Source organism: Gorilla gorilla, chromosome 1 (assembly GCF_029281585.2).
Source record: "Gorilla gorilla gorilla isolate KB3781 chromosome 1, NHGRI_mGorGor1-v2.1_pri, whole genome shotgun sequence".
Lineage (NCBI taxonomy): Eukaryota > Metazoa > Chordata > Mammalia > Primates > Hominidae > Gorilla > Gorilla gorilla.
Genome location: NC_073224.2, coordinates 187,822,062 through 187,844,496, shown reverse-complemented (window position 1 = coordinate 187,844,496; position 22,435 = coordinate 187,822,062). Strand labels below are relative to the sequence as shown.

General features: G+C 43.0%; 1 protein-coding gene across 1 annotated transcript; it reads left to right on the top strand.

The window, feature by feature from the left end:
- Positions 1–247: 247 nt before the first annotated feature.
- LOC134758984 (collagen, type I, alpha 1a) lies at positions 248–22,395 on the top strand. The gene is made up of 3 exons (XM_063708972.1): positions 248–284; positions 2,273–2,872; positions 20,525–22,395. The coding sequence occupies exons 1-3, from the start codon at positions 248–250 to the stop codon at positions 20,545–20,547; spliced, it is 660 nt and encodes a 219-aa protein (XP_063565042.1). The 3' UTR covers positions 20,548–22,395.
- Positions 22,396–22,435: the final 40 nt, after the last annotated feature.

The following is a 22,435-nucleotide window of genomic DNA, read 5'->3' as shown; positions in this document are numbered from 1 at the left end:
TGAATTTTAAAAACTAATTTTAAAGAGTAAAGAATATTTTGCTTGGGGTGCTAGTGCTTAAACTCAGTTGAAAAAAAATTCTTAGAATATTGGCTTTCTACAGGATGTAGACAGTATAAAAATGAAAGTGGGGAGGTCTACCAGGTTGGGAATAGACATTTTACAGTCGCTATCTAATAGGGGAAATCAATGAAAAATTGAGAGGAGGGTAGCCAAATCAATTGACAGAAGCCCAAGGGAGATTAAAATGAACAAGAGATTTACAGTACAAGAGAGGAAAACAGGTGAGAGACATTTTAGAAGCAGAGGGCAAACTGAAAACGATGGAATGAAATTGAAGAGGATGAAAGGATTTAAAGTGGACTACTCTGATCAGGGAGGAGGTTGTGATGATAAAGGCAGCTGCTTTCAGCAACAAGGAGAGAAAGTGTGAAGCAAGACGAAACTGGTCTTGGGAACAAATGAATCATCTTCTTCATGTAGTAGCTATGCCCTGGGTTGCATGATTATTCATAAACAAATGCAGGTTTCCTGTGGTGGCAGTGATCTAGGCATGAAAAATACAGTGCTAATATTAGGTTACAGCGCTAATGATCTCAATCAGTTGAAGGGCCCTTTTCCCTTGACTAAAAATTTTTTAGCAACAGATGACCCTTACAGCATTTTGTTAATATTGCTGAAAGGACTGTTGGGGCATCAGGTTGGGGACTGAAGGGAATCTCAGGGTCTACTTCCAGCTTTTCCTTAGGTTGGATATATTTCACATGTAAAATGGTAGCATAGGACCTAACTCAATAGAATCACTGCGAGGATGAATCATGGTTTCCCTTTGAGCCCCAGTTTCTCTTGTTATAGAAAGGGCATAGTGATTTTTTTGTGACTCAGGAGTATGTGGCAAAGGCACACTTAGGATTATGCAGGAACAGCTTTCATTAAGAGAGCTACTAGGTGACATCTTCTCCATGGTGGCTGCTCAATTATTAAATGAATGATTCCTGGAGACTTTTTGTAGTTTCTATTATTTATCATCATTAGGCCATAACCTAAGGTAAGGTGAGATTGCCTTATAACATTTTTTATACATAAAAAATACTGGTTGCATGCTGCTATCTGCTGTGCAACAGAATGTCATAGGATCCAGTGCATGAGGCTCTATTCTTCCATGGAGGGGTGTTACATAAACCCATTAGTGAAATTTAGGGAAATTTCACCCAGACTAGGGAGGATGAAGAATGGAGCATCTATCTTTTGATAGGAATACAGTTACACACACACATACATACACACACACACACACACATACACACAGAGAATGAGAAACAAAAACAGATGAGTACAAAATTGAGCCTAAGAAAAAGAACTGGAACCAATAAAAATTGTAACTAACATTTATTAAATATCTTCTATGGGCCAGTCTCTTTATCTCCAATCTTCAACAACCAGCAAGGCAGGCAGGAGAAAACTGAAGTTCAAAAATGTTACATAACTTCCCCGGGGTCATAAAGCTATACATGACAGAACTGGAACTGGTAGTGTTGGTATGTGTCTGACACCAAAATCACTACACATTCTAGTATACCACTCTGTTAAAAAAGTGTATTTGGAAAATTTAGGGATCAGAGGATTTGGAGAATTTTCTTTCCCTACTTCCCCTCTGACAGTCGTGTTTGTTTTTGGTTCTGATGTTTGCGCCCTAGAGGCTGACTGGGATCAAATATGGGGCATCTGTAAACAGAATGATTCCATAGCCCCCACTGTGTAATAATTTCCTTCCTTCAGAGCCTTACTAGGATTTGCCTGGGATGAGGGGTGGAGAGGTGGGAGAGAAGAGGTTGGGACGGAGAGGGTGTTAGTAAAAGATGGGTGATTCTTTGCTTACCTTTAAGTTGTTTATGAATTTCAGGACAACCCGTTAGCTATTCTCTTCTCTGGCTTGGCATATATATATATATATGTATGTATTTTTTTTTTTTCATTTTTGTTTCGTGGGGGTGGTGGTTTAGGTGTTAAGGGTTTGGTTGATATCTGTAGAAAATTTCTTAATGATCTACACAGTAGATAAAAAAACAAGTTAAGGTCAAAGAATTCCTTCGTCTGTTTTGGGAGACGAGTGTGTATGTTTGAAAAAAAGGTTTGTTCTGGGTCACTCTTCTTTCATCCAGACGCATTAAAGGAATTAGAAGGGGGTCTCCCCGCCACCCCCGAAACCGTGAGAGACAAACGAAGAGATTCCCTTATATTCCTGCTCTCAGGTGCGGGTCCGAGTGACAAGAACGTTCACGTATCTTCGGGAGAGAACGAAAAGCTGGTCGGGTCTGGCGGGGGCGGGGAACGCCAGGGGTTGGTGGGAACAGAGGGGCTTCCGGTTCCCGGGAAGCGGAGTCCCGGGCCGGACGCGGGCTGCGCAGGGAGCACGGGGCCCTCGCCGCCCCCAGGCCGCGCTCCTTAGCGTTCCCTGCGGCTCGTGCCCAGCGCGGCCGCCGCAGTCCCGACGCCGTAGCCGGACGTGGGGTCCAGGGGGCGCTGTGGCCCAGCGGCGCCGGCGGCAGGAGCGGCCACCCGACGCTGGAGGCTTCGCTGAGGATCCCCGCCTGCCGCACCTCGGTCGTCCCGCCGCAGCCTTGCGCCCCCGGCCCGGCTTGGCGGCGCTCCTCCGGGATCCGCGTGGCTGCCGCGGCCCGGGCGCCGATGCGGCTGGGCGGGTGCCGGGCCTTAGCAGCAGTAGCAGCCGCAGCTGCGGCTACCGCAGCTCCTACAGGAGTGGGAGGTTTCGCGGCGGCGCCTGGGGCCGCGCCGGTGCCCTCCGGAGGAGGCTTTCGGCTCAGGGACGACCCCCCTGGCCATGCTGAAGCGGAGGCGGGCGCTGCTCGAGGTGAGTGTGGCGCGGCGTGGTCCGGGGCTCGCCTCCCGCCGCCTGTGGGGGCCCTAGCGGCAGACCGCGGGCCGGGCGGACGGGGCGTCCTGCCACTGCGGTCGCCTCCCCCACCCTGCGGTCCTGGGGCCTCAGCCCTTTCTCCCCGCGTCCCCCGGGAGGCTGAAGGCCGTGGGGGGCGACTAGGCCCTGCGCCGTTGGGAAGCCCTCCCTCCGGCCTCGGTTCCGGCGCGGCCGGGTGTGTGGAGCTGGGGGCCGGCAGGAGCACGGCCGCCTTTCGGGTTTGCATGGGCCCGGGCCGAGCGCAGCCTCTTAGCCCGGGCCCTGCACGTACATCCCGGAGGGAGGCAGATGACGCCTGTTTGCAAACAAGCTTTGGCTTCCACGCGTCCCATATCGAGTCCCTCAGAATCCCGGTTGTGGCGGGGGAAGGGGGAGGAGAGGAAGGCCAGGGTGAGAATTGGGGGTGCAGAGAGTGCGGGACCAAGAGAGCCCCTGGTACTCCTGGAGTGTCAATCATGGATCTGGCTTGCTCGAGAACAACCTTTTGCGTCTTATTTGAGGTGAAATTTCATCACCTGCTGGTTGCTCATCCCTGCCTGTTTATATTATATCTTGCCTCTTAAGCGTGGTCTGCCTTGGAGAAAGCCCCATCGCATCTTTTCGATGCTAAGTTTTTAGATAAACACTCACAGTTATAAAAACGTCTTTTACAAAGGTCTGCCCCCCACACCCCGCCAGAAGAAATATTTTTATGCTTCAGTGTTCGGTACAAAAATGTTCCACTTAAAGAGATCCAGAGAATAGTTGGCAAAAGGATTTTAAGTCCTCTTTAAGTGCCAGCTACCCTAATAAATACCTGAAGGAAATGGGATACATGCTAAATTTTAGAAATAAAATGATTTGTTCTGATATTAATCTTGAAAATGCTACTGATTACAGTTTGATACCGTAAGTCAGATATTTATGTTTTGTGAGAAATGTGATTACAGGTTATTCTTGTTTTCCTGTTACGTATGTGAAAGTTATAAGACTTATAGGTACTTGCAAAACTTTTATAGTCATGAAAAAATATGCTTATTGTAGAAAACTTGGGAAGTATAGAAAGGTACCATGTTGGCTCTTAATAAATATTTAATAATAGGAGAAATCACCCATAATCTCACAGATTGTAAACAGTACAGGTTTATAATGGGCTGGTACTGACAGTGATTTTTAAAATTATTATTTCTGTATATTAGGTTTAAAATTATCTGACTGTTCCATTTTACATTGTCATTTGTATAAGACCTGTAAAAATATTTTACTAAATTACATTGGAACCATGTTGAATTCATCAATTAAAACAGAAGAATATGGGTAACTACCTAAAAGATCCCTGACTTAACCTTCTATGCAGGATGGGGTCTCCATCTAGGGAGAAAGTTTGGCATGGTACACGTTTTTGAAGACCTACTGTGTTACATGCTGTAGCCTTGCATTGTTTTTGTCAGATTTTAAGTATTTCTTTTAAAAATTGGCTTGATTACCAGTTATTTGGGTAGGTTAATCTAGATTTTTAAAAGTCTAATTCAGGCAAAGTGTGATGGCTAGGCCTACTAGGGAGGCTGAATGGGGAGGACCCCTTGATCCTAGGAGTTCCAGTCCTGCTTGGGCAACGTAAGCAAGATGCCCCTCTCCGAGGCGGGTGGATCATGAGGTCAGAAGTTCAAGACCAGCCTGGTCAATATGGTGAAACCCCGTCTCTACTAAAAATACGAAAATTAGCTGGCATGGTGGTGCCCACCTGTAGCCCCAGCTACTCGGGAGGCTGAGGCACAAGAATCATTTGAACCTGGGAGGCGGACGTTGCAGTGAGCCAAGATTGGGCCACTGACTCTAGCCTGGGCAACAGAGCGAGACTCCATCTCAAAAAAAAAGAGTTGAATACAGTTCTCAGTGTGTCCCTAAAGACCACCAACATTAGAATCAGTTGAGAGTGCTTGTTATATATATAAGTATTATATGTAATATGCAGATTCTTGGTCCCTTGAATTGAAATTCTAGGGATGACGATGGCCCAAAGAACTTTATTTTTATCAGTCTCCCTGATTCTTAGACCTACTAAAGTTTGAGAATCACTGATACAGTAAGTTTAAAATTAACTAACCTTGCTGAGCCGAAGGAAGGTGTCTATTTTCTAGCAAAACTATAAGTCTTTAGTGGCAATAGTCATTTCTTTTTTTTTTTTTTTTTACTTCCTTGCAGCTCCAGCTCAAAGGATGTCATTTTTCGTAGTAAATAATCTTAGAAAGAAAAATGATATTTTGAGGGACAGCTGATCCAATCAGCAACCATTTATTGAGAGCCTCCTGTGATAGCTGTGGTGTGATAGAAGAATACCTTGTCATTTACTTTGGCACTTAATGGACACCAATGTCATTGTCTGTAAAATGCATATACTTCAGTTATTATGCTTACCTTGCAAGGCTTTTAGGATAAATAAATCTGAAAAGGTATTATAATCTGTAAAAGATTTTTATACAGTTTTGGCTTTTAAGTGCCAGGTCCTGTTGTAGGTATTCCAGGAAACACAAAAATGACCAAGGGCTCTACTAAACTTGTCCTGTGGAAGCAGGATACCTTTAATTAACTGTTACAAGATAGGTCAGACAAGTGTTGAAATTGAGTGGAACGTGCTAAATCTCTGTTTAAGGCTTCTGTGTCTCATCTTGCCCTTCAAGGACATTGATAATACTTTTTATGTATGATTATTCCTTTGTCTTCCTATTCCTGATTCAGTGTTTTCTTTAAGGAAATAATTGCTTATATTGCCTGGTGATGGTTTCCTATTAACTCTTTTAGAAAGGTAGAGTGAGTAGAGATGATAATTCCTTCCTCTGTTGCTAAGCTACCACTGTTCATTCCATTCAGTAAACTTTTATGTGGCACCTTGTAAACGTGCTAGCCACAGACTGGTTGCAAGGCACAAAGCTTGTTTAAAAGATAATTGCCTGGATTTTAGCTTAAGTTCTTATGTTCCTAAAGAGATGGTGTATATATGTGTATTTTATGGTTGTTAATTGCATAATGTGGTACAGAGTATGGAGTCAGATGTGAGCAGGAATCCTTACTACACCTCTTAAAGCAATGTGACATTTAGATTCTGAGTTTCTTATGTACTATTGGAGTAACACTACCCCTCCCAGCAAAGTAGAACAGGTTCCATGAGCTAAAAGTAACCGAAAGCAATTAGCTCAGTGTTTGTCATGTAGGAGGTGCTCAATAAATGTACATTTCTTTCTTCCTTTTGGGAAAAACAAAAATCAGGCATTGGGATTTCTGCATGACTTAAAACTTGGTTGCTTTATTTTTTTTAGACTAAGTCTACTTTTGGGATTTGGAATTTTTTATGGAAAACAATTTCGATTTTAGTATGTTTTCCATTTCATTTTTAGCCAATAAATTAGTATTCCCTTTATATAGGGTACACTTGTTGCAAATTATTTATTTTCAGAGTTTTACATTGATCTTTAATTTTACTTGTGTATACTTGACCTGCATTATATAGAGCAACATTCTTAGTATAGTCAGATCTCTGTATCTGTGGGTCCTCCCAACCAAGGCTCAAAAATACCCACACACACACACACACACACACACACAAAAGTAATCATACAATAATAAAAATAATACAAATAAAAACCCAATACAGTATAACAGTTGATTTGCATAGCACTTACATTGTATTTGGCATTGTAAGTAGTCTAGAGATTATTTAAAGTATACAGGAGGATGTTCATAGGTTATATGCAAATACTGTGCCATTTTATATAAGGGATTTGAGCATCCACAGATTTTGGTATCCTGTGGGTTCCTGGAACCAGTCCTCCACAGATACAGAGAGACAACTGTATATAATAATCATTGGAAAATATGTAGTTGCAGGCACTGAATAGAAATAGTTCATATATTTAGTTTTCAAAAAACTCTGAATTTATTAAATTTACTTAAGAACTGTTTTCAGAACATAGATTTTTCCTTATAAACTACAGTGGGTTAGAACTAGATTTTATAGCCTGTCAGTCTTTTCTTATAACCTTGGACAAGTTTGTTACCTTCTTTAAGTCTCAATTTTCTTTTCTATAAAATGCAATTGATAATAGTCACCTTACAGGATTATTGTAAGTATTAAATGATATAATGGGTAAATCAGAGCTATAGTTCAGTCCCATGAGTCCTGGTAAATCCGGACTCTGGAATTGGAAAATATATTTCTCTGAGTTTTGAAAAAAGGAGGTTGAAAGATTGTTAATTATTTATGTAGTTTACTATTAATAAGTAAAATCAGCATAATCCAATTTTGAAGTATTAGAGATTGCTAAATTAAGGAAGAACCAAGGTGTTAGTAGAATTAGTATTTAGTTATGTAGTAGAATACCTTATACTTTATAATGGTAAAATTTATTTAATAAAATAATTTGAAAAGTGCTGTTTTTACAGGTTGAGCATCCCTAATCCAAAAGTCTGAAATTCGAAATGCTCAAAGGTCCAAAACTTTTTGAGCACTGACATGATCTCACAAGTGGAAAAATTCCACGCCTGATCTCATGTGATGGGTCACAATCAAAATGGTCAAAACTTTGTTTCATGTACAAAATTATTAAAAATAGTGTATAAAGTTACCTTTAGGCTGTGCGTATAAGTATACATGAAACAAATGAATTTTGTGTTTAGACTTGCGTCAAAATTCTCATCTGTCCCAAATGCTTCTGGTTCCAAGTATTTTAGATAAGGGATACTCAACGCATAAAGTATTTTCTATTTTACAAATTAATTAGTACTTATATTTTTCTTTTAAATTATGGTAAATAGCCCATTTACGGAACTGGAAAAGTTAGAACAGTATTATATATTCACAGAGTTGTGCAAACATCACTGCTGTCTAATTTTAGAACATTTTAATCACTCCAAAAAGAAACTTGTACCCATTAACAGTCACTCTCAGGATCTCCCTAATCCTCCCAGCCCTAGGCATCCACTAATGTACTTTCTGCCTCTATGGATTTGCCTATCGGGACATTTCATGTAAGTGGAATCATACGATATATGACTGGTTTCTCTTACTTAGCATAATAGTTTTAGGGTTCAGTAGCAAGTGTCAGTACTTCATTTCTTTTTATTGCTGCATAATATTCCATTGTATGGAAATACCACATTTTATTCATCAGTTAGGGCTGTTTCCACTTTTTGGCTACTATAAATAATGTTGTTGTGAACATTCATGTGCAAATTATTGTGTGGAAATATGCTTTCATTTCTCTTGGGTATTTATAGGGATGGAATTGCTGGGCCAAATGGTAGCTGTATGTTTAACCTTTCGAGAAACTATCAGATTGTTTTTACAAAGTAGCTGCACCTTTTTACATTCCCACCTGCGTTGTATGAAGGTTCCAATTTCTTCACGTCCTCACCAACACTTGTTATCTGTTTTTTTGATTATAACCATCCTAATGAGTGTGAAGTGGTAATGTAAGGCTCTATCTACAGTTCATAACTTTTTTTTTTTTCAATAGAGGCGAGGTTTCATTACGTTGGCTAGGCTGGTCTGGAGCTACTAACCTCAAATGATCCACCCACAGCCTCCCAAAGTGCTGGGATTACAGGCATGAGCCACCATGCTCCTGGTTAATAACTTTTATTTACAGTCATTAGGTAAATTGTTGAAGCTTTTACTTGCAGATGCATTGCCAGATTCTTTGATGATAAGGAATGTTTTTGGCCTGAGGATAAAAGTTGTAGGCCAGGCGCTGTGGCTCATGCCTGTAATCCCAGCACTTTGGGAGGCTGAGGTGGGCCGATCTCCTCAGGTCAGGAGTTCGAGACCAGCCTGGCCAATATGGTGAAACTCCGTCTCTCCTGAAAATACAAGCCTTTCGGTTCAAAATCACCACTATATGGTGGCAGATACCTGTAATCCCAGCTACTTGGGAGGCTGAGACAGGAGAATTGCTTGAACCAGGGAGGCGGAGGTTGCAGTGAGCCGAGACTGCACCATTGCACTCCAGCCTGGGCAAGAAGAGCGAAACTCCATCTCAAAAACAAAAAAAGCTGTAAACTCTAGTTTCCTGTTTAGTAAACAGTGAACTCTGGTTAATAGAACTGATTAACCATGTTGGGTGGTGATAAGAATGGTGGTGTGAGGACTTCAGCTGTATAAAAGGCTGTCTTCTATTAATATGAATATTTCTTTTTTTTTTTTTTTTGAGATGGAGTCTTGCTCTGTTGCCCAGGCTGGAGTGCGGTGGCGCAGTCTTGGCTCACTGCAACCTCTGTCTCCCAGATTCAAGCGATCCTCCTGCCTCAACCTCCCTGGTAGCGGGGACTACAGGTGCGCGCCACCATGCCTGGCTAAGTTTTGTAATTTTAGTAGCGACGGGATTTCACCATGTTGGCCAGGCCGGTCTCAAACTGACCTCAAGTGATCTGCCTGCCTTGGCCTCCCAAAGTGCTGGGATTACAGGCATGAGCCACTGTTCCCAGCCTTAACATGATTTTTTTTTTTTTTTTTTTTTTTTTTTTGAGATAGACTTTTGCTCTGTCAACCAGGCTAGAGTGCAGTAGTGTGATCTCGGCTCACTGTAACCTCCACCTCCCAGTTCAAACAATTCTCCTGACCCAGCCTCTCGAGTAGCTGTTACTACAGGTGCCTGTCACTATGCACCGCTAATTTTTGTATTTTGAGTAGAGATGGGCTTTTGCCGTGTTGGCCAGGCTGATCTTGAACATGTAGAATGAAGGTCTAAAACTTGCACTTTGTTTACTCAAACAGTGGTTCCCTGTAGTATTTCCTAACTGGTTTGAAAAAAACTTTAGAAACATTAGCAAGTAATTATTGCTGACTTTGAACTATGTCCTAAAAAACCTCATAGGAAGGCTTTAATACCTTGAATGAGTGCTGGGATTACAGACGTGAGCCACCGCGCCTGGGCAATATGAATATTTCTTAAGAAAAGGCAATTGTAATGCCTGAGTTTAGTTTTTCTTTAACTCTACTGAAACATTTCTAAAAATTTACAGTCTAGTTTCATATTAACATTTCTAGGCAGTCAGGCATGACAGATTTTAAGAATTGCCGTTACCTCTCAATGATACATAATTTTATATAAATACAAATATCATTGTTTGTCTTGTATGTAGAATATTACCCAATGTTTTGGTTACTCATTCAAGGTATGCCCTGCCACCACGCCTGGCTAATTTTTGTATTTTCAGTAGAGACGGGGTTTCACTATCTTGGCCAGGCTGGTCTTGAACTCCTGACCTCGTGATCCACCTGCTTTGGCCTCCCAAAGTGCTGGGATTACAGGTGTGAGCCGCTGCCCGGCCTGTAGTGGTGATTTTAAGCTGAAAGGCTTGTTCTGGTTTATTATACAATCTTTTAGTTCCTTTGGATGATATAGTTTCCGTATAAAGTTACAAAAACAGTAGTTCTGGAGCCTTTTTGGTAGGATTAATGAAAAGATATGCATTTCTGTTTGCAATATAGTTTGGTTCTTTTCTAACCTTTCATGATTAAAGTTTGCTGTTTATCTGTGAGATTTCATTTTATTAAAATGAAGAAAGTAAATTGTACATATTTTTATATGTTACATAGCCCAACAGAGTCTATCTCAAAATTCTCTTTATTAAAATAAACTGACTGGTGTGGTGGCATGTGCCTCTAGTCTCAGTTACTTGGGAGGCTGAGGCGGGAAGATTGCCTGAGCCCAGGAGTTCTGGGCTGTAGTGTGCTATGCTGATCAGTGTTTGCACTAAGTTTGGCATCAGTATGGTGACCTCCTGAGAGGGGGTGACCTCCTGGAAGTCGGAGACCACCAGGTTGCCTAAGGAGGGGTGAACTGGCCCAGGCTGGGAATGGAGCAGCTCAGAACTCCCATGCTGATCAGTAGTGGGATCATGTCTGAGAATAGCCACTGCACTCCAGCCTGGGCAACATAGTGAGACCTAATCTCTAAATAGATAGATAGATAGATGATCGATGAGATAGTTAGGGCCAGGCACGGTGGCTCATGCCTGTAATCCCAGCGCTTTGGGAGTCCGAGGTGGATGGATCGCTTGAGGTCAGGAATTCAAGATCAGCCTGGCCAACATTGTGAAACCCTGTCTCTACTAAAAATACAAAAATTGGCTGGGCGTGGCGTTGGGCCCCTGTAATCTCAGTTACTCAGGAGGCTGAGGCAGGAGAATCGCTTGAACCTTGGAACCCGGAGGGGAGGTGCAGTGAGCCGAGATCACGCCACTGCACGCCAGCCTGGGCAACAGGGGAACATACTGTCTTAAAAAAGAAAAAAAGATAGAACAAGCAATGTCAGAATTTTGTAAAAACACCCTGTCAGGATTTATACAAACTTTAGTCTCCATTTTTCATTTTCAGTTGAGCAGGAGAAACAGTCCCTAAAAGGTAATTAAAATAAAACACTGCCAGTTTGAAACTTGAACTTCACAGTACATCATGTAGGCCTTTTTGTGATTCTGGTGATAATTGTCTTTTTTTTTTTTTTTTTTTAGTAGTAGTAGCCGAGGTAAATTATTTTTGAAGTTATTGTGAGGTCGCTCATGGAAATTTCTGCTCAGTGTTTAAAAAGCAAGGTTGAGATTCTTTAACCTGGCATACAGCCTTCATGATTTGGTTCCAAGCTAATCATTCCTCCCTCCTGTTTTTGCATCCTGTTCTTCCAAGATTCCAGGTTTATGAAGTTTTCCTTGATTCTTTTACCTTGTATTACTTTTTGTGGAATATAAAAGCTTTCCCTGTAGTGTGCCATCTTTCTGGTAAGTGTTTCACATATGTTATTTGTAACTCTTACTAAGGATATTATAAGGTCATTATATTATTATGCATTTTACAGCTGAGGGAACTGAGGCTTGGAGAGTTTTATTGATTTTCCTAAGCTTAAGCCCACATTCATGATTCAAACTTATATATCAAGCTCATATATCTCTGACTAGAAAGTCCACACTCTTTTTTCATCCTGTGAATCTTGTCCTGTGTCTATGTGTGTGTGTATGTGTGTTTTTTCTTTTTTTTTTTTGAGATGGGGTCTCGCTCTCTCATCCAGGCTGGAGTGCAGTGGTGTGGTCTCGGCTCACTGCAACCTCCGCCTCCCGGGTTCAAGCAATTCTCCTGCCTCAGCCTCCTGAGTAGCTGGGACTACAGGCACCCACCACTACACCTGGCTAATTTTTTGTATTTTTAGTAGAGACAAGGTTTCACCATGTTGGTCAGGCTGGTCTGGAACTCCTGACCTCAAGTGATCCACCCGCCTTGGCCTCCCAAAGTGCTGGGATTAGAGACATGAGCCACCTCTCCGAGCCCATCCAGGATTTCTAAAGTATGTTCCCTAGGAGCAAGGAGATGTTCTTTAGTCAAATAAGTTTGGGTTTTCAGCTTACTATATATCCCTCAGGTAGAAGTTTGCAAATGCACATTAGTATTCTAAAGACTGAGGAGTGGAAGAAACTTGTTTAACTTTGTTCAGCTATGTATTACCCCAGTTTTTTTTTTGAGATGGAGTTTTGCTCTTGTTACCCAGGCTGGAGTGTGGTGGCACCATCTTGGTTAACTGCAACCTCCACCTTCCAGGTTCAAATAATTCTCCTGCCTCAGCCTCCTGATTAGCTGGGATTACAGGCATGCACCACCATGTCCGGCTAATTTTTGTATTTTTAGTAGAGATGGGATTTCACCATGTTGGCCAGGCTGATCTCGAACTCCTGACCTCAGATGATCCACCTGCCTCAGCCTCCTAACGTACTGGGATTACAGGCATGAGCCAGTGTGCCTGGCTATATTACCCAAACTTATTTGGTTGTGGAACCCCTTTTTTCCACGTAAGCCTTAGTAATTAACACCTTTTACTGATGTAGGTCAACTTTTATCTGTTTTTTAAAGTCTCACCCTCACCATATCCAAGACTTTGAACTCTCAGATGATAGGCCCTGATTACTTCCTGAAGGTGCTCATTCTGCACGTTATTAGAATATTAGCAGTATTGTTTCTTTTTATATTCAGCCAAAAAATCTAGCTTTTTTTCTAGTGTATATCCTTTTGCTCTTTTACTCTTTAAAATTACACAGAATAAATAATCACTCTTAATATCTAAAGATGACAAGACAGTATCCTGTCTCTCCCAGCATAGTGATTAAATTACAGGCTCTAGAGTCAAACTGTCTGGGTTCAAATTTAATTCTCCTTTCACTTTGTGATCTTGGGCAAGTTAATAACTTCTTTGTGCCTCAGTTTTCTCACCTGTAAAATGGGACTAACAATAATACATCAGTGGGTTAAATAAACAGATACATGTAAAGAGCTAATTACATAGTGTATTGGTTCAGATCCGCTGGGAAGCAGACGTTGAAATGGATGTAGTAGCACAAGAGGTTTTATGGGATGGAATGCCTATGAAAGGAAATGGGGAGAAAGCAGAATTGCCTAGGGAGAGCCTCAGTCTGTGATGCAGATCTGAAAAAATCTCAGTCAACCTAACAGGGAACTTCAGAGCATGTATTGCCTGTTAGAGGAGTCCTGCATGGGCAGAAATGGCCAGATTTTAGTACACCCACCATGTTTAGTCACTGGCTAGAGCTGCCCAAGGAGAGCATGGTCATGACTGGGAAGCTGAGATGAATTCTGAACATGCTGCAGCTGGAGGCTGTTAGCTAACCAAACTCCTTGGACCTGAATGGCAATTCTTTTTTGAAGGAAGATCCAAGTGATTGCTACAGTCCATTTCTCATGATGCACAGATCCATATCTTCACAGTTTCTGAGAGCAGCTCCTCCAAGGGAGGAAATGTAGAAAGAGATTAGTGAGACAGGCCTCAGGCTCATCACTGTAGCTGGTCTCAGAGCCACAAAGTTCTAGAGCCATCTCCACTGTGTAGTCTAAATTGCCCTTGCCCTCAGCTATCATTTCTGCTGGTGTTGGTTGTTTACCTAGTGGTTTGACCCAAACCCTCATTTCTGAGGAGTCTGAGACTGGAGTGGTTGCATTTGTCCATTCATAGTCACTACTGGGCAGGGAGTATTAAGTGGTATCCTAGGGAATCATCTGAGTCCCACACATATTCTTTCTTGTTCCCTTTGTGTAACAGCAGCCCTACTTCCTCCTGAGGATGAGGGTTAATTAATCTTGCCAAGATGGACATTCCTCTTACTGCTTTCTAGTCCTTGGACACAAGGAATACTCAATATTCAGGCTGCAGCTGTAAATTGTAGTTCACTGTGACCTTTCATGTGTCTCCTGGCAAAAGTGTGCCCGCTTTGGGTGCCAGGACTTCTAACTCCATAGAGCCCCACATTGCAGAGATGGGAAGCACAAAGTAGATCATTGGGAATGATGGCAAGTAGGGGCTATTTCCCTTTCCACTTCTTGGTTCTCAGACCCATGTATTCTTCTTACTGGGAACCTAGCTCTAAATCAGTGCATGTACTGCATACAAGAGGATAGCACACCATTTTTGTCTCTGAGCTAGTACATTAGCTGTGCCTTCAGCAGGCCATTCCAGTACTCTCTAAGACTGGTCCTTTTGTATGGAGCTGTTATGGATATAACTACTGGAGCTTATGGTTATGGGCCTACTGCCACAAATCTTTCACTGTGAAGTGATTCCCTTGGCTGGATTCCATGTCTGTTGATTAAGTGCTGTATAAGTCTATATTTAGTGGTACTGGCTAGGTCTCTATGGACAGGAAAGGCAAACCCATACCTGGAATAAGTGTCTAATCCTGTGAAGATCAATCACTGGCCCATCCAAGATGGAAGAGGCACAGTGTAGTCAGCTTGCCACTTAATAGTCTGTTGGTCTGCCTGAGGCATAATGCTATATGAGGGCTTGGTGTTGGTCTTTGTTGCTCATAGGTTGGATGTTCAGAGTTGGCCTTGGTAAATGGGAGTCCATGTCTCCTTCTCTGCTTCCATCTCTATTTCTGCCACAGTGACCTCTCCATTTATGTCCCCATCTTGCCACTTCTGGGTGACCGATGTCAGCTAGTTGAGTCATTTTGTCTCCTTGGCTGTTCATTGGCTCTTCTGTATTGGATACTTTCTGGTGGGCATTAACACATGAAACAAAGATTTTCATACTTTCCACCCACTCCCATATATTCATTCATTTCCCTCCACCCATACCTCTTGCCTTTGTCCTTCTCCTTAAAGGCCTCTAACCAGTTGGCCAGTCTACTTGCCATTGCCCGTGAGTCTATATATTCTCACCCCAGGCCACTTTTCTTTCTGCATAAAATTCATAACCAGGTGCACGACTCAAAGCTCTGTCTGTTAAGAAGATTTTCCCTTTTCATTGTCAAGGTCACCCCTAAGTGTGGCTATAATGAACTCCGTTGTTTTTTTCAGCTTGCGTTCACATACTGAGCTGACCTACTTATAAGCAAAACTTTGGCTTTTTTCTCCTTCTTAAGTTGGTCTTATAGGATACCCCAAATAGCTATAGATGTGAGCTGAGGAAATGGTGCTAGTATGGTGAGTGCCAGGGAAGTCTTGGCTGCCTGCTTATAGCAGTCTTCTTGTGCCTTTTGGTTCTGTTTCATTTTGATCCTTGATGTGCCATTCCTGTCTTATAATGGATTGCTGCTATGCTCACCTGGCTTTATGACCTGGCGAGTCCTAGTGAATGCAGATCATTGTGGAAAGTCTGGACACATGGTGCCCAGTGATGAAGCATTGTATCTCTTAATAGGACACAGTTGCACACCAGGAGCTGTTTTTCTTTTTTTTCTTTTTCTTTTTTTTTTTTTTTGAGACGGAGTCTCGCTGTCGCCCAGGCTGGAGTGCAGTGGCGCGATTTCGGCTCACTGCAGGCTCCGCCCCCCGGGGTTAATGCCATTCTCCTGCCTCAGCCTCCCGAGTAGCTGGGACTACAGGCGCCCGCCACCTCGCCCAGCTAATTTTTTGTATTTTTAGTAGAGACGGGGTTTCACCGTGTTAGCCAGGATGGTCTCGATCTCCTGACCTCGTGGTCCGCCCGCCTCGGCCTCCCAAAGTGCTGGGATTACAGGCGTGAGCCACCATGCCCAGCCACAGGAGCTGTTTTTCTAATAGCGTGGCCTTCCTGCAGAACTCTAGGGGCCTGCATTTTGATTCTCTTCCTTGCTATAAACTCTACACTGCATCTTTTCCCACCACTGGTACCTCCAACAGCGTAGGGATTGCTTGCACTACAGCCTGGACTTGCTGCAGAGTTGTTGCCCCTACTCAATACTAGCAGCCTTTTATGTCAACCAGTATATGGGCCACAGCAGTATTCCTGGGTATAGAATGTGTTACTTCTAGAATCTGAAGGAGCCTACCAGACATTGTGCTTCCTTTTTTGTAGTTGGGGATGCAAGATGCAGCAATTTGTCTTTTGCTTTGGAGGGGATGTGTTGGCATGATTGCGACCACTGGACTCTTAAAACTTCACTGAAATGGAAGATCCCTGAATATTTGTAGGGTTTTTCTTTACCCTCTTTGGAACACATGTACCCCACCAAGTCCTTCAGTATGCTAGCCACCTCTTGCTCATCTTGCAAGATCAACATGTATCACTGACGTGATGGATCTATATGTTTTGAGTCGAGATCTCTGCAGACTATTATGATAGAGTGGAGTTAACATAGCCCCAAAGCAAAGCCATGAATGCATTTTATTGTTTGTTCCATGTGAAAGTGAACTGCTTCTGATCCTCTTTTCTGATTAGGATAGAAAGGAACTTATTTGCCATATAAATGGCTGCATGCTGTGTACCCAAGGCTATATTTATCTGCTGCAACAAACATACTACATCTAGCATGGCAATGTGGTCATGGCTGCTACTTGTTTGAGCTTGTGGTAGATCCAACTGGTTCCTGCAGGGGCTAGACTTTTGAATTACATGGATATATATAGGGACTACTGCCCTTGAATCTTTGAGATCCTTAAAGGTGACACTAATCATTGCCATTCCCTTTACCTCTGCCCCCTACACAATTTTGGTTTTGATTTACACCCAGGGAATGGAGAGCTATTTTCAGAAGGTTTCACTTGGCCATTCTCTGTCTGATAGCTCTTACTCCTCAGGTCAAAGACCCGGGGTGGGAGTTACCCCAACTGCCAAGTATGCCAATCCCATTTATACATTGAGGGACTGGGGAAGTGACTGCTGGGTAGGTCTGTGGACCAGTGGACCCATTAAAAGCTAGACTTTGGCCAGGACTCCATTTATTACTTGGTTCCTGTATTTCTACTGCTATAATAGGGCCACAATGACGTTCCATGTTTCTGTATATCAATATCAAGTCAGACTCTGTGACCCATAGTCTTTGAAATGTCTGGGTATTTTCCTTTCCCCACTTTAGTGACATTCTTTTTTTTTTTTTTGAGATGGAGTCTCGCTGTCGCCCAGGCTGGAGTGCAGTGGCACGATCTTGGCTCACTGCAAGCTCTGCCTCTCGGGTTCACACCATTCTCCTGCCTCAGCCTCCCGAGTAGCTGGGACTACAGGCGCCCGCCACCTCGCCCGGCTAATTTTTTGTATTTTTAGTAGAGACGGGGTTTCACCGTGTTAGCCAGGATGGTCTCGATCTCCTGACCTCGTGATCCGCCTGCCTCGGCCTCCGAAAGTGCTGGGATTACAGGCGTGAGCCACCGCGCCCGGCCTCCTTTCCCCACTTTATAGTTGCCTGAGTAAATGGCCATAGGTTCCTTTCGGGATGGACTTGGGAATAATTTTACATATATATATGAGTTTAGATGTGAAAACTGGCTCAGGTCCAGGAACTGGGAAAGGGATAGTAGGTTTTTATTGGTGCAATCACCCTCCGCCTCCTGCTTATCCAATTCTTGCCTTGTTTTGATTATATATATTAAGCAGCACTGATTTTGACTGTCTGTTTTTTTCCTTATGGACTATATTCTCTTTTTTTTTTTTTTTGAGATGGAGTCTCACTCTGTTGCCCAGGCTGTAGTGCAGTGGTGTGGTCTCAGCTCACTGCAACCTCCACCTCCCCGTGTTCAAGTGATTCTCCTGCCTCAGCCTTCCCAGCAGTTGGGATGACAGGTGCCCACGACCACTCCCGGCTAATTTTTGTATTTTTAGTAGAGACGGGGGTTTTCACTATGTTGGCCAGGCTGGTCTTGAACTCCTGACCTTAAGTGATCCACCCACCTCAGCCTCCCAGAGTGTGCTGGGATTACAGGAATGAGCCACATTGCCCAGCCTGCACCGTATTCTCTTAACTATCTCCACAGCTCCCTGAAAGTTAAGTCTTATTGGCTGTCTTTCAACATGAATCATAATGGTAAGAGTTCACTAGCTTCTGGTGTTTAAGTGCCACCACCTGGCCCCTATTGCTGTCAATGAGCCTTTCCTTTAGAGGAGCGCCACCACTGAACTTCTTAGTGATGCTGGTGCCTCTCTCCCCAGTATATTCCTGATAGCTTTGATGAATGGTCTTCTCTCCTCACATGGTATACACAACTCTATCATACCCACTTTCCTGAGCTTTTTAATCCTGTCCTCTGCTCTCTGCTATGTCAATTCAGTCATTTCAGCCTGACTTAGGTTGGGCCATCATTTTCTCCAGGCTGCTAGGAGCCACCCTGACAGCAAGTTTATGCCATCTCCCAGGTCCCTGCCACAGTGTTAATTCTCATATCCTGAGACAGCCCCTTTCTCAACCAGTAAACTTGACCTTACTCAGTCTAATGTTCCTGCTTGCTTAAGTACCTTGAAAATCTAGCACTGTGGTTTATGCCAGTCCTGCTGGTACCCTGGCTAATTCTTGACATTCTTTTGGGGATTATAGTCCCTGTTCTCCTTTATGAAGTCCAAGATGTCCTTGGCAGGGTTAGCACTAGCTATTATCATGGCATCTAGGAATGCAGATAGAGACAGATCCTGAGGGAGCCCCTGTGTTGCCTTGCAGGTGACAGACCTCTGAAGTGTGCTTCTGCACAGCAGGGAGTGCTAACTCATCCCTGAAGACTCAGAGTTCAAAGGATTTGGAAATGACAATCTTTGGGGGCAGCCATCTATCCGTAACCTGTCTATCAGGCCTCTAGGTTTTCCAAATCAGGATCCTGACCTTGGCATAACAAACCTGCCTTGGCTGAGCATTCAGCCACCGTGAAGCAGTGGTCTGTAGCCATCCTGAGTTTGTTCTTCATCTTTTACTGCCTCCCTTCGTAGGTGATAAGGACCTGTTTGTGAGCTACCAAAGAGCCGTCTGACCTTCACGCTTAGTTTTCAGTTGTTTGTTAGCTGCCCTTTCGAGGGAGCCTGGGCAATCTAACAGCTAGCCAACTTTATTGTTCTTGTATTTTTTTTTTTTTTTTTAAACTGAGTCACCCAGGTTGGAGTGCAGTGGCACGATCTCGGCTCACTGTAAGCTCCGCCTCCCAGGTCCACGCCATTCTCCTGCCTCAGCCTCCCGAGCAGCTGGGACTACAGGCGCCTGCCACCATGCCCGGCTAATTTTTTGTATTTTTAGTAGAGACGGGGTTTCACCATGTTGGCCAGGATGGTCTCGATCTCCTGACCTCGTGATCCGCCCGCCTCGGTCTCCCAAAGTGCTGGGATTACAGGCATGAGCCACCGCGCCCGGCTATTCTTGTATGTTTTGTGTTCCCCTTCCCAAATATCTGAATCTTTACACCAGTTAGAGTGTTCCTCTCTGGGAACATTCTCCCAAGTCACAACTTGCATGTTAACACTTGGGCCACCAGCTTGTGCTAGGGCCTGTCATGCCTCACATACCACCTGGGATGAGAGCTTCATTGTCAGTTGGGCAGTAAGTTATCTAATTCCTAAGCCCCATCTTAGCTCCTGCTTTCTTAGTCAATTTCTGGTACCAGCTGTGCCAGTTTGAGTCCTTCAGGAAGCAGCTGCTGAGACAGGACTATAAGAGATATATGAAGTAGGAGAGGACTTCTGTGAAAGGAAAGGGAGAGGAGGCACAATTGTCAGGGAGAGTCTCAGAGTGCGATGCAGGTCTGACAGAGTCTCAGACAACACAGTGAAGACTTGAACAAAAGTTGTTCATTAAAGGAGTCCTGCATTGGACAGAAGTGGCCAGGCCTTGGTGCCTATGTTATGAGCAGTCATTGGGTGGGGCTGCCCAGGAAGAGTGTGACTTCAGCTTGAAAGCTGGGCATCCTGAAGGGACTGCAGTAGGAGGCTGTCAGCTAACTGTGCACCTAGAAGCTTATTGGAAAGTTATTTCATAAGGGTTGATATAAGCGACATACCTCCGTGGCTGCCACATGTAATAAGCAAATGTTTATTGTTAGGATGATTTTGATGACATTTTTCTTTTTCTTTTTTCTTTTGTTTTTGAGATGGAGTCTCGCTCTGTCACCCAGGCTGGAGTGCAGTGGCGCGATCTCGGCTCACTGCAAGCTCCGCCTCCCAGGTTCACGCCGTTCTCCTGCCTCAGCCTCCTGAGTTGCTGGGACTACAGGCACCCGCCACCATGCCCGGCTAATTTTTTTGTATTTTTATTAGAGTCGGGGTTTCTTTTTTTTTTGGTAGAAATTACTTTTATGTTAAAATATTCCTTAATAAGCTAGCAATTATTTATGTGAGGAGCGTCCAGAAAACAGGTTCATGACTGAACTATCCTTGTCCTTGATTATAGAGATTCATGAATTACACACATAACACTATTCTCTGGAGTAGCTGTGAAGCTCTACGAGGCTGTGACGTTGGAGGCGCTTCTCCCTGCCTGTTAAGCTGCTCTCATCACATCACGACAGGATGGACTTTATTTTTCTCTTTTCAGTTAAATCTTTACAACAGTTCGAATGCTCTTTCCAGAATGCATCAGTTCAAAGGCTTTGTTGATTTCATCAAAAGACAGATTGTGAGTCACAAATTCATCAACTTTTATCTTTTTGGACATATATTCAGACACCAACTTTGGGATGCTTTCTACATTCTTCCATCCTCCAAAGGCAGTGCCTTTCTATGTGTGACCTGTTACCAGCTGGAATGGACGAGTGGCAGTTTCTTCACCTGAAGCAGCTACTCCAACCACCACGCTGATGCCCCAGCCCTTGTGACACGCCTCAAGTGCTGCTCTCATGACCTTCACATTACCAATACATTCAAAGGAATAGTCCATAGAGTCGGGGTTTCACCGTGTTAGCCAGGATGGTGTTGATCTCCTGACCTCGTGATCCACCTGCCTCGGCCTCCTGCAGTGCTGGGATTACAGGCGTGAGCCACTGTGCCCGGCCTTGATGACATTTTTCTAAGTTGCTTTGATTCTTTATGAATAAAAACCTTTTAGACATTTTTCTTATTTTCTCTTGAATATGTTTTTGTTTGTTAATATGTAATATTAACTGAAATTGAAAACAATATTTCAGTGTGGTCTGGCACATAGTAGGCGTCCAGGGAATGTTGGTTGAAATGAACCATGCAGTTGATCAGTATAGCACAGAACATGATAATCCCCACTCTCCTTATTCTGGACATTTCTAGTGTAGTTTGAGATTGCATTAGCCTGTTTACTGATGATTTTTTCTGTAACAGACAATTCAGTAGTTTGGGTCTTTTTATTTTATTTTTTCAAATAAATTAACTTTTATTTGAAAGGAGACTACTTTTCCCCACATGTATCTTCTAAGGATTCTATACTATATGATAACCTGCTTATCCATAGTTCCAATACCAAAATTTCTAACAGCAAATTATATAGTTGCTCTAGGTAATAAATAAGGGTTGTCCTTCACTGATTAAGGGAATACTTAAACTTCAATAAATTTAACAAAGAAATCACACTTTAGTTTTTAACTTTTGACAGATGTATTTTATTTTATTTTTTTTTTGGAGACAGAGTCTTGCTCTATCACCCAGGCTGGAGTGCAGTGGCACGATCTCAGCTCACTGCAACCTCCGCCTCCCGGGTTCAAGCGATTCTCCTGCCTCAGCCTCCTGAGTAGCTGGGACAGCAGGCACGCACTACCACGCCCAGCTAATTTTTTGTATTTTTAGTAGAGACAGGGTTTTGCCATGTTGCCCAGGCTGGTCTTGAACTCTTCAGCTCAGGCAATCTGCCTGCCTCAGCCTCCCAAAGTGCTAGGATTACCGGTGTGAGCTACTGTGCCTAGCCAAAGTTTTAAGAGATGTATTTTAAATACATCTTTCATAGGAGTCTGCAAGCTTTTTATCTCTAAAAAATGACTTAATTTTTAGGGCTCAAAAATTCCATTCTTCAAAAGAAATGTCCAGGTATTTTCTTTTATAGCTTCAAACTTTCTGCACCTAACTACTTGACTGTTCCATGCCACCCCAAACATGACATGACTGAACTAATTTATGTGTTACTGTCTTCCTCAAAAGAAAGTTTAAAAAGGAGTTCTTCATAAATGCAGATCTCTAATACAATATCTAACACAAAAGAAGCTTTAAAAAGATAATTTCTTATTTGATTAGCTAGGAGTTTATGTTAGTAAAAGCAAAAAAAAAAAATTTACGGAGTATAACACTAGGGTTGCTTTTATACTCAAGATGTTTACTCAAAATGACAACAATTACATCTTTA

What these genes read in the sequence shown, in the direction of transcription:
- LOC134758984 (XM_063708972.1), top strand. Translation starts at nt 248, where the DNA reads ATGAACAAGAGATTTACAGTACAAGAGAGGAAAACAG. An exon ending in AGTACAAGAGAGGAAAACAG is followed by an intron (nt 285 to 2,272) that starts GTGAGAGACATT and finishes CCGAGTGACAAG; the next exon opens with AACGTTCACGTATCTTCGGG. An exon ending in GGAGGCGGGCGCTGCTCGAG is followed by an intron (nt 2,873 to 20,524) that starts GTGAGTGTGGCG and finishes CCTTGATTATAG; the next exon opens with AGATTCATGAATTACACACA.